We start from the raw sequence: 11604 nt of genomic DNA on the forward strand, positions 1-11604 counted from the left end.
GTGGTACAATGGGAGATGGAGTTGTTGAAGGTAATGGTGGTTCAGTGGGCCTGATTGATGTTTCTGCTAATGGTGGAGGAGGAGTACTGGATGGTCCTATTCCAGGAATAATGTTAGCATCAGATGGAGGAAGTGGTCTCTCAGTAAGGGGAATAACTGTTGTTGGCCTCTCTGTTACTAATGCCACACAATGTTCAGTTGGATTACCAGTAGTGCCAGGAGGACACAGACAAGAAGGTTTGTGTCCTACTGTTTGACAATCAGCATTTTCTCCACATAATCCTGGGTGACAAACATCCATACAGAGACGGTTGACACATGAATTATCAAATGGACAATCATCAGTGCTCTCACAACCAATGGGGATCATGGGAGGTGTTGGCACAGGTCTGTGTGTTGTCAAAGGCGGTTCTGGTGGCCTTGTGGTTGGCTGTTCTGTCACTGGTATGGGAAGTTCAGATGATGGACCAGCAAGAGGTTGAATAGGAACATCATCAGGTTGAGATGGTCTATCAGTCACTGGTGGAACAGTTGTTATCCTCTCAGTCACTGTAGCTTTGCAGCCAATCTGAGGATTTCCACTGGTTCCTGGTGGACAGATACAAACTGGACGATGGTCAATTGTTTTACAGTCTGCATCTTCTCCACAGAAGTTAAGGCTACATGCATCATAACAAAGCATGTTGATACATGAGTCACCTATGTCACAATCATCATTGTTTTCACATGCAATGGAAATGAGAGGGATAATAGGTTGTGGAGTAGGTCTAACGACTATTGGTTCTGGTGTAGGACGTGTTGTTTCTTCTGCCAGAGGTGGCTGTCCAGTGGTTGATGAACCTGAGATAGGACTGATAGGAGAATCTGGCTGAATTGGTTGCTCACCAGCAATAGGAGGATATGGGGTTGAAGGTATATCAACAACCATTGCTGAGCACTTGATGGTAGGATTGCCAGTTGTTCCTGGTGGACAAGTACATAAGGGACGATGTCCATGTGTTTGACATTCTGCATTGCTTCCGCATATTCCAGGATAACAGACATCAAGACACAGTCTATTCACACAAGAATTATCAGATGGACAATCATCTGTTGTTTCACATCCAACAGGTATGGGACCTGGTGTGGGTGGTAGAGCTGGTGTTGTTATTGGAGGTAGTGTAGGCCTTGGTTTTGGCTGTTCTGCCAAAGGAGGAAGACCAGGGCTTGATGATTCTGCAATAGGTCTTATTGTAGCTTCATCTCCAGGTGGTCGAGTCTCTGGTATTGGAGAAGGAGGAGATGGAGGCCTTTCAGTGAGCTCTGCATAACATCCACGTGTAGGATCTCCTGTGGTTCCTGGAGGACAACTACACACTGGACGATGATCACGTATTCTACAGTCAGCGTCATCTCCACAAATACCCAAACTGCACACATCATAGCATAAATTATTAATGCAGGAATTATCCGTAGTACAGTCATCATTATTTTCACAGGCTATAACAATTGGTGGTACAATGGGAGATGGAGTTGTTGAAGGTAATGGTGGTTCAGTGGGCCTGATTGATGTTTCTGCTAGTGGTGGAGGAGGAGTACTGGATGGTCCTATTCCAGGAATAATGTTAGCATCAGATGGAGGAAGTGGTCTCTCAGTAAGGGGGATAACTGTTGTTGGCCTCTCTGTTACTAATGCCACACAGTGTTCAGTTGGATTACCAGTAGTGCCAGGAGGACACAGACAAGAAGGTTTGTGTCCCACTGTTTGACAATCAGCATTTTCTCCGCATAATCCTGGGTGACAAACATCCATACAGAGACGGTTGACGCATGAATTATCAAATGGACAATCATCAGTGCTCTCACAACCAATGGGGATCATAGGAGGTGTTGGCACAGGTCTGTGTGTTGTCAATGGAGGTTCGGGTGGCCTTGTGGTTGGCTGTTCTGTCACTGGTATGGGAAGTTCAGATGATGGACCAGCAAGAGGTTGAATAGGAACATCATCAGGTTGAGATGGTCTATCAGTCACTGGTGGAACAGTTGTTATCCTCTCAGTCACTGTAGCTTTGCAGCCAATCTGAGGATTTCCACTGGTTCCTGGTGGACAGATACAAACTGGACGATGGTCAATTGTTTTACAGTCTGCATCTTCTCCACAGAAATTAAGGCTACATGCATCATAACAAAGCATGTTGATACATGAGTCACCTATGTCACAATCATCATTGTTTTCACATGCAATGGAAATTGGAGGGATAATAGGTTGTGGAGTAGGTCTAACGACTAATGGTTCTGGTGTAGGACGTGTTGTTTCTTCTGCCAGAGGTGGCTGTCCAGTGGTTGATGAACCTGAGATAGGACTGATAGGAGAATCTGGCTGAATTGGTTGCTCACCAGCAATAGGAGGATATGGGGTTGAAGGTATATCAACAACCATTGCTGAGCACTTGATGGTAGGATTGCCAGTTGTTCCTGGTGGACAAGTACATAAGGGACGATGTCCATGTGTTTGACATTCTGCATTGCTTCCACATATTCCAGGATAACAGACATCAAGACACAGTCTATTCACACAAGAATTGTCAGATGGACAATCATCTGTTGTTTCACATCCAACAGGTATGGGACCTGGTGTGGGTGGTGGAGCTGGTGTTGTTATTGGAGGTAGTGTAGGCCTTGGTTTTGGCTGTTCTGCCAAAGGAGGAAGACCAGGGCTTGATGATTCTGCAATAGGTCTTATTGTAGCTTCATCTCCAGGTGGTCGAGTCTCTGGTATTGGAGAAGGAGGAGATGGAGGCCTTTCAGTGAGCTCTGCATAACATCCACGTGTAGGATCTCCTGTGGTTCCTGGAGGACAACTACACACTGGACGATGATCACGTATTCTACAGTCAGCATCATCTCCACAAATACCTAAACTGCACACATCATAGCATAAATTATTAATGCAGGAGTTATCTGTAGTACAGTCATCATTATTTTCACAGGCTATAACAATTGGTGGTACAATGGGAGATGGAGTTGTTGAAGGTAATGGTGGTTCAGTGGGCCTGATTGATGTTTCTACTAGTGGTGGAAGAGGAGTACTGGATGGTCCTATTCCAGGAATAATGTTAGCATCAGATGGAGGAAGTGGTCTCTCAGTAAGGGGGATAACTGTTGTTGGCCTCTCTGTTACTAATGCCACACAATGTTCCGTTGGATTACCAGTAGTGCCAGGAGGACACAGGCAAGAAGGTTTGTGTCCCACTGTTTGACAATCAGCATTTTCTCCACATAATCCTGGATGACAAACATCCATACAGAGACGGTTGACACATGAATTATCAAATGGACAATCATCAGTGCTCTCACAACCAATGGGGATCATGGGAGGTGTTGGCACAGGTCTGTGTGTTGTCAAAGGAGGTTCTGGTGGCCTTGTGGTTGGCTGTTCTGTCACTGGTATGGGGAGTTCTAATGATGGACCAGCAAGAGGTTGAATAGGAACATCATCAGGTTGAGATGGTCTATCAGTCACTGGTGGAACAGTTGTTATCCTCTCAGTCACTGTAGCTTTGCAGCCAATCTGAGGATTTCCACTGGTTCCTGGTGGACAGATACAAACTGGACGATGGTCAATTGTTTTACAGTCTGCATCTTCTCCACAGAAGTTAAGGCTACATGCATCATAACAAAGCATGTTGATACACGAGTCACCTATGTCACAATCATCATTGTTTTCACATGCAATGGAAATAGGAGGGATAATAGGTTGTGGAGTAGGTCTGACGACTAATGGTTCTGGTGTAGGACGTGTTGTTTCTTCTGCCAGAGGTGGCTGTCCAGTGGTTGATGAACCTGAGATAGGACTGATAGGAGAATCTGGCTGAATTGGTTGCTCACCAGCAATAGGAGGATATGGGGTTGAAGGTGTATCAAAAGCCACTGCTGAGCACTTGATGGTAGGATTGCCAGTTGTTCCTGGTGGACAAGTACATAAGGGACGATGTCCATGTGTTTGACATTCTGCATTGCTTCCACATATTCCAGGATAACAGACATCAAGACACAGTCTATTCACACAAGAATTATCAGATGGACAATCATCTGTTGTTTCACATCCAACAGGTATGGGACCTGGTGTGGGTGGTGGAGCTGGTGTTGTTATTGGAGGTAGTGTAGGCCTTGGTTTTGGCTGTTCTGCCAAAGGAGGAAGACCAGGGCTTGATGATTCTGCAATGGGTCTTATTGTAGCTTCATCTCCAGGTGGTCGAGTCTCTGGTATTGGAGAAGGAGGAGATGGGGGCCTTTCAGTGAGCTCTGCATAACATCCACGTGTAGGATCTCCTGTGGTTCCTGGAGGACAACTACACACTGGGCGATGATCACGTATTCTACAGTCAGCATCATCTCCACAAATACCTAAACTGCACACATCATAGCATAAATTATTAATGCAGGAATTATCTGTAGTACAGTCATCATTATTTTCACAGGCTATAACAATTGGTGGTACAATGGGAGATGGAGTTGTTGAAGGTAATGGTGGTTCAGTGGGCCTGATTGATGTTTCTGCTAATGGTGGAAGAGGAGTACTGGATGGTCCTACTCCAGGAATAATGTCAACATCAGATGGAGGAAGTGGTCTCTCTGCAAGGGGGATAACTGTTGTTGGCCTCTCTGTTACTAATGCCACACAATGTTCCGTTGGATTACCAGTAGTGCCAGGTGGACACAGACAAGAAGGTTTGTGTCCTACTGTTTGACAATCAGCATTTTCTCCGCATAATCCTGGGTGACAAACATCCATACAGAGACGGTTGACACATGAATTATCAAATGGACAATCATCAGTGCTCTCACAACCAATGGGGATCATGGGAGGTGTTGGCACAGGTCTGTGTGTTGTCAATGGAGGTTCTGGTGGCCTTGTGGTTGGCTGTTCTGTCACTGGTATGGGAAGTTCTGATGATGGACCAGCAAGAGGTTGAATAGGAACATCATTAGGTTGAGGTGGTCTATCAGTCACTGGAGGAACAGTTGTTATCCTCTCAGTCACTGTAGCTTTGCAGCCAATCTGAGGATTTCCACTGGTTCCTGGTGGACAGATACAAACTGGACGATGGTCAATTGTTTTACAGTCTGCATCTTCTCCACAGAAGTTAAGGCTACATGCATCATAACAAAGCATGTTGATACATGAGTCACCTATGTCACAATCATCATTGTTTTCACATGCAATGGAAATTGGAGGGATAATAGGTTGTGGAGTAGGTCTAACGACTAATGGTTCTGGTGTAGGACGTGTTGTTTCTTCTGCCAGAGGTGGCTGACCAGTGGTTGATGAACCTGAGATAGGTCTAATAGGAGAATCTGGCTGAATTGGTTGCTCACCAGCAATAGGAGGATATGGGGTTGAAGGCTTATCAAAAGCCACTGCTGAGCACTTGATAGTAGGATTGCCAGTTGTTCCTGGTGGACAAGTACATAAGGGACGATGTCCATGCGTTTGACATTCTGCATTGCTTCCACATATTCCAGGATAACAGACATCAAGACACAGTCTATTCACACAAGAATTGTCAGATGGACAATCATCTGTTGTTTCACATCCAACAGGTATAGGACCTGGTGTGGGTGGTGGAGCTGGTGTTGTTATTGGAGGTAGTGTAGGCCTTGGTTTTGGCTGTTCTGCCAAAGGAGGAAGACCAGGGCTTGATGATTCTGCAATGGGTCTTATTGTAACTTCATCTCCAGGTGGTCGAGTCTCTGGTATTGGAGAAGGAGGAGATGGAGGCCTTTCAGTGAGCTCTGCATAACATCCACGCGTAGGATCTCCTGTGGTTCCTGGAGGACAACTACACACTGGACGATGATCACGTATTCTACAGTCAGCATCATCTCCACAAATACCTAAACTGCACACATCATAGCATAAATTATTGATGCAGGAGTTATCTGTAGTACAGTCATCATTATTTTCACAGGCTATAACAATTGGTGGTACAATGGGAGATGGAGTTGTTGAAGGTAATGGTGGTTCAGTGGGCCTGATTGATGTTTCTGCTAATGGTGGAAGAGGAGTACTGGATGGTCCTACTCCAGGAATAATGTTAGCATCAGATGGAGGAAGTGGTCTCTCAGTAAGGGGGATAACTGTTGTTGGCCTCTCTGTTACTAATGCCACACAATGTTCAGTTGGATTACCAGTAGTGCCAGGAGGACACAGACAAGAAGGTTTGTGTCCCACTGTTTGACAATCAGCATTTTCTCCACATAACCCTGGATGACAAATGTCCATACAGAGATGATTGACACATGAATTATCAAATGGACAATTGTCAGTACTTTCACAACCAATGGGAATCATGGGAGGTGTTGGCACAGGTCTGTGTGTTGTCAAAAGAGGTTCTGGTGGCCTTGTGGTTGGCTGTTCTGTCACTGGTATGGGAAGTTCAGATGATGGACCAGCAAGAGGTTGAATAGGAACATCATTAGGTTGAGGTGGTCTATCAGTCACTGGAGAGAGAGTTGTTACTCGTTCTGTTGTTGTAGCTTTGCATCCAAACTGTGGATCACCAGTAGTTCCTGGTGGACAGATGCAAACTGGACGGTGATTAATTGTTTTACAGTCAGCTTCTTCACCGCATGAATTGAGACTGCATGCATCATAACACAGCATATTGATGCATGAATTGCTCATTTCACAATCATCATTATTTTCACATGCAATTATTATAGATGGTATGACTGGTGGTGGTATGGGCTGTGCCACTGTTATATCTGGGCGTGGACGAGTTACTTGTTCTGTTAGTGGTGGCAAACCTGTGGTTGAGGGACCAGCAATTGGAATTACTTGTTCATAAGGTGGAGCAGGCTTAGGTTCAGCCATAGGGAGAGGTAAAATATCAACTGCTATTGCAGAACACTTGATTGTTGGATTGCCTGATGTTCCTGGAGGGCATTTACACTTTGGTCGGTGTTGAACTGTCTGACACTCTGCATTTTCACCACAAAATCCTGGGAAACACACATCAAGGCACAGCTTATTGATGCAAGAATTATCTGATGGACATGCATCTGTGCTTTCACAACCAACAACTATTGGACTTGGGGTAGGTGGCTTTGGAGGAGGTAATGTAGGTGGTGTGGGTTTTTTAGTAATAATGTCAACTAGTGGTATTATAGGAGTGGTGCGAATCGATTGTGCAGTTATTGGCTCATCTATAATGGGAGCATTTGTTTCTGCTATTGGGCTGAAAGTTGATGGTTGTTCTGTTAGTAGTGCAATACACCTGTCTGTGGGATTTCCTGTTGTTCCAGGTGGACATGTACATACTGGACGATGTGCAGTGATTGTACAGGTTGAATCTTCACCACATATTCCTAGAACACAAACATCATAACACAATCTGTTGTAACAGGTGTTATCAATTGTACAGTCATCATTATTCTCACAAGCAATTGCAATAGGTGGTATTATTGGAGGAAGGGGTTTCTCTGGTTCATCAAATGGAGGTAATGGTCTTGGAGTCCCAACATCAGCTATCGGTGGATGTGGTGTGTGTGAGGGACTTGAAACGGGCTGGATTGGGTCTGCTGGTGACGTTGGAAGTGTCTCAGCAACAGGTGGATGAAGAGTACTGGGCTGCTCAGTCAGTATAGCAGTACATTTGATGGTAGGATTACCTGTTGTTCCAGGGGGGCAGAAGCAAGATGGTCTGTTGGATAGGGTATAGCATTCTGCATCCTCGCCACATAAGGATGGACTGCAAACATCACCACACAGCTTATTGATACATGTGTTATCATACGGACATTCATCATTACTTTCACAGCCAATAGTTATGGGTGGTGGCAATGAATGAATGGTGGTAGGCTGTAGGAAAGTATCAGGGATTTTTGTGGTAGAGGCTGCAGCAAGAGGGGGTAGTGTAGGTGATGTAGGACCAAAAACAGGATTCAAAGGAATTTCTTGCAGAGGACTATGTGTGTCTGCAAGAGGAGCTAGTGTGGTTGGAGGAGCTTCTGTGGCTATTGCCTTACATCTGATAAAAGGATCACCAGATGTCCCAGGTGGACAAGAACACATAGGGATGTCAAACTTGATGGAACAGTCTGCATTCTTGCCACAGTAACCTTGATGGCACACATCAACACAAAGTTTGTTTATACAGGAGTTACTGTATGGGCAGTCATCATTGCTTTGGCATCCTACACTAATGGGTGGAAGGGGTGGCAGGAATGGTGGCCTTGGGCTAGGAGTTTTTGGTCTAGAACGCTCTGTAGTAGGATACTCAGCTATGGGACTATGACTGCTAGTTGTCACTGCAATAGGTGGTCTTGTAACACTTGTTGGAAGTGTTTGTATTTCCACTATTGGTGGAAGCCTGTCACAGAAGTATCCATTCCCAGTAAAGCCTAAAATACATGTACAAACTGGGAAGTGTTCCCGTGTTGCACATTCTGCATATAATGAACATGGATTTGATAAGATGCATGGATTAATACATTCTCTTTGAGCACAAGCCTTATTATCTGGGCATTCTCGGTCAGAAAGACATTCTGGTGATGGTGTCGGTGGCAAAGGTCTCTTGCATTCAATGAATGGGTTACCAATAAATCCAGGAAGACACTGGCACACAGGCCGATGATTGATTCCACGACACGCAGTGTTGTCACCTGTGCATGGATTAGACACTACACAGACAGGTTCACATTCTCTGTTATGGCACATTTCATCATCATCGCAATCAAAATCTCTGGTGCACTCATATTCCACTTCATGGCTTGGCGGACGGGTAGCAACTTCAGGTTGGACGGTTGTGTGAGAGGGGAAGTGAGCAATGGGACCAGATGTTGTTGATGTTGTAGTAGAGAGTTCACAATAATAACCATTACCGACATAGCCTAAGATACATGTACAGTCTGGCATGTGCCCAACAACAGTACACTCGGCCAAGTGTGAACATGGATTAGCTAATCGACAAGGATCAACGCATTGCCTCCCTGCGCATGCTTTGTCCAGTGGGCAGTCACGGTCAGCAAGACAGTCTGGTTTGGGAGTAGTCGGGATAGGAGTGCAGGTAATCTGTGGATTTCCCTGGAAGCCTGATGGACATCTGCACACAGGGCGATGGCGGATGACAGTACACTCTGCCCCCACAGCACAAGGGAGGCTGGCAGTGCAGGGATCGACGCAGCGCTGGTTGATACACGTTCTTGAGGGTGAGCAATGTGAGTTAGCCTCGCACTCAATGGGTGGACGGGGGGGAGAGGATGGAGTAGTAGGGGGATGGAAAGGCAAGGGGGTTGAGGAGCCTGGGATAGCTACTAGCGGGGGGGGAGGAGTTGTGGTAGTGGGTGAGCACCCTTTGTAAGGGTCGCCCGTGTAGCTGGGGAGGCAATAGCATATAGGAAAACCATTAGTAACTCTACATTCAGTGTTAAAGCCACATGCATTCGGGGAGCACTTGACGGGCGGTGGTGGTGCTGAAAAAAATTAGGGATCATGCAATTAACACATGCAGTGGGTACACTTTAGAGTTTGTCTTTTATAATACATGCTCTTTGTGTAGGAGAAAAGAAAACTTTATGGGCATTTGATGCAGAGGGAATAATCTTACTGGAATATCTTTATCTCACAAACATGCTAATGCGAGGCACATCTGATACCATGCAGACTGACATGCTGAACATTCATATATCATGCTCAACTTATCTCATGCTGATGCAATTCCCGCAATTTGGCAATCGTGCAATAGGAATGTACATAACAAACAAATGAAATCTTATGGAGCAAACAGAAAAAACAAGATAATCTAACAACCATTCCCAAACACATTCAAGGAGGGTACTTACCAACTCTGCACTCGACATATGGGTCGCCGTTGTAACCACGTGGACAGCTGCACATGGCATTATGGTTGATAACATCACAGAGTGCATTGATGCCACAGGAGCCTGGGCATGGGTCAATACATTTCTGATTAGCACATGCCAGGTATCGGGGGCAGTCAGAATTGATGATGCACTCAGGTCTGCACTCCACATCTGGGTTACCAAAGTATCCAGGGAAGCAAGTACAGAATGCTCGGTTATTCTTGACTTCACAATTAGCATTGATTCCACAGGGATTGGGGTTACATGGATCAACTGGTACAGCTGGTAACAGAAAGGAAAAATTATGTAATTAACATTAGCAGCTTCAATTATTGTGGCAATAATTGATAGTATGTATAAAAAAGTATCCAATTTTAAGATGCTCTCTTATAGATTTGACCATAGTACATGTTTAGTCAGATTCACGAAGCAGGATGACTCACCAGGCTTTAGTTTACAGGAAACAAGAGGATCACCAATGAAACCATCAGGGCAGCTACACAATGGGTTGTGGCTGACCACAATACACTCAGCCTGATTACCACACACGCCAATGCATGGGTCAACACATTTCCTGTTAATGCATGCACTACTCAGAGGGCAATCAGAGTTGATGGTACACTCTGTCTTGCATCCAAGGTCTGGGTTTCCAAAGTAGCCAGGAAGGCAAGAACACACTGCTCTGTCTTTCACAACTTGACATTTGGTGTATGGTCCACATGGAGTAGGGATGCATGGATCAGGAGGAGCACGGACTATTGGGAGATAAAGAGAATTAATGCATGAATAAGGACTACTACTTACTGGACCAAAGTATATGTTATAATTATTCAATATTTAAACACACACACACACACACACACACACACACACACACACATATATATATCTACGCAATTTCAGAGTACTCACTCGGTTCACAGCGAACAAAGGGATCGCCTGTCATGCTGCGAGGGCAGGAACACAAGGGGTTATGGTTGACAACCTCACAGATGGCATCAATGCCACAGGTACCTGGACAAGGATCAACACACCGCTGATTGTTGCAAGCCAAGTACTGAGGACACTGAGAGTTGATGACACACTCAGGGCGACATTGTACATATGGGTTACCAAAGTAGCCTTCAATGCAGGTACAGATGCCACGAGTTCCCTGCACACGGCAGTTGGCATTGGGACCACAAGTTCCCTCACGGCATGGATCAGGACGTTCCGTAACAGGAGGTGGAGGAGTTGGCTGGGCTGTAAATAGAACAGATGTATATTAATATAGTTTTAGACACTGAAAGATGTCCCACACCTGTGTGTAATATTACAGGCCGAAAAAGAGAAGGGTAACGATTTTTCTTATTCTTACCAACAGGGATACGATTGCACCTGACGAATGGTTCACCAGTGTAACCTGTAAGGCAGGTGCACACAGGAGAATGATTGATGACACGGCAATCTGCATTTGTACCACAAGCTCCAACGCATGGGTCAACACACTTTTGTTTATTGCATGCATGTACTGTGGAACAGTCACGATTGACGATACACTCTGGGTGGCAGTTTGGTGGTGCACCAAGAAATCCAGGTAGGCAAGTGCACACTGGACGGCCATCCACTTCACGACACTCCGCATTGGACCCACACACTTCACACAGGTCCTCACCAGACTCCGAGGATGTATCTACAAAAGGATGTGCAAACATGCAGATGTCATGCGGTGAAATACAGTAGTAGTATTACTGATCAGTCTAAAGAATTGCAATGTAG

The 11604-nt window shown here is 45.3% G+C and overlaps 1 protein-coding gene across 15 annotated transcripts in view; it reads right to left on the reverse strand.

Moving 5' to 3' along the window:
* The window catches only part of LOC119582862, a 109121-nt gene that overhangs the window by 44983 nt on the left and 52534 nt on the right, over positions 1–11604 (reverse strand). For 14 of the 15 annotated variants that reach the window (XM_037931351.1, XM_037931345.1, XM_037931344.1 and 11 more), the window contains 4 exons: positions 11204–11518; positions 10759–11088; positions 10290–10601; positions 9826–10128 (listed from right to left, as the gene is read on the reverse strand). In XM_037931351.1, coding sequence (XP_037787279.1) covers positions 9826–10128; positions 10290–10601; positions 10759–11088; positions 11204–11518 — 1260 coding nt within the window. The remainder of the gene's footprint in view (positions 1–9825; positions 10129–10289; positions 10602–10758; positions 11089–11203; positions 11519–11604) is intronic. The other variant, XM_037931353.1, reaches the window with a different exon arrangement.

Source organism: Penaeus monodon, chromosome 16 (assembly GCF_015228065.2).
Source record: "Penaeus monodon isolate SGIC_2016 chromosome 16, NSTDA_Pmon_1, whole genome shotgun sequence".
Classification (NCBI taxonomy): Eukaryota; Metazoa; Arthropoda; class Malacostraca; order Decapoda; family Penaeidae; genus Penaeus; species Penaeus monodon.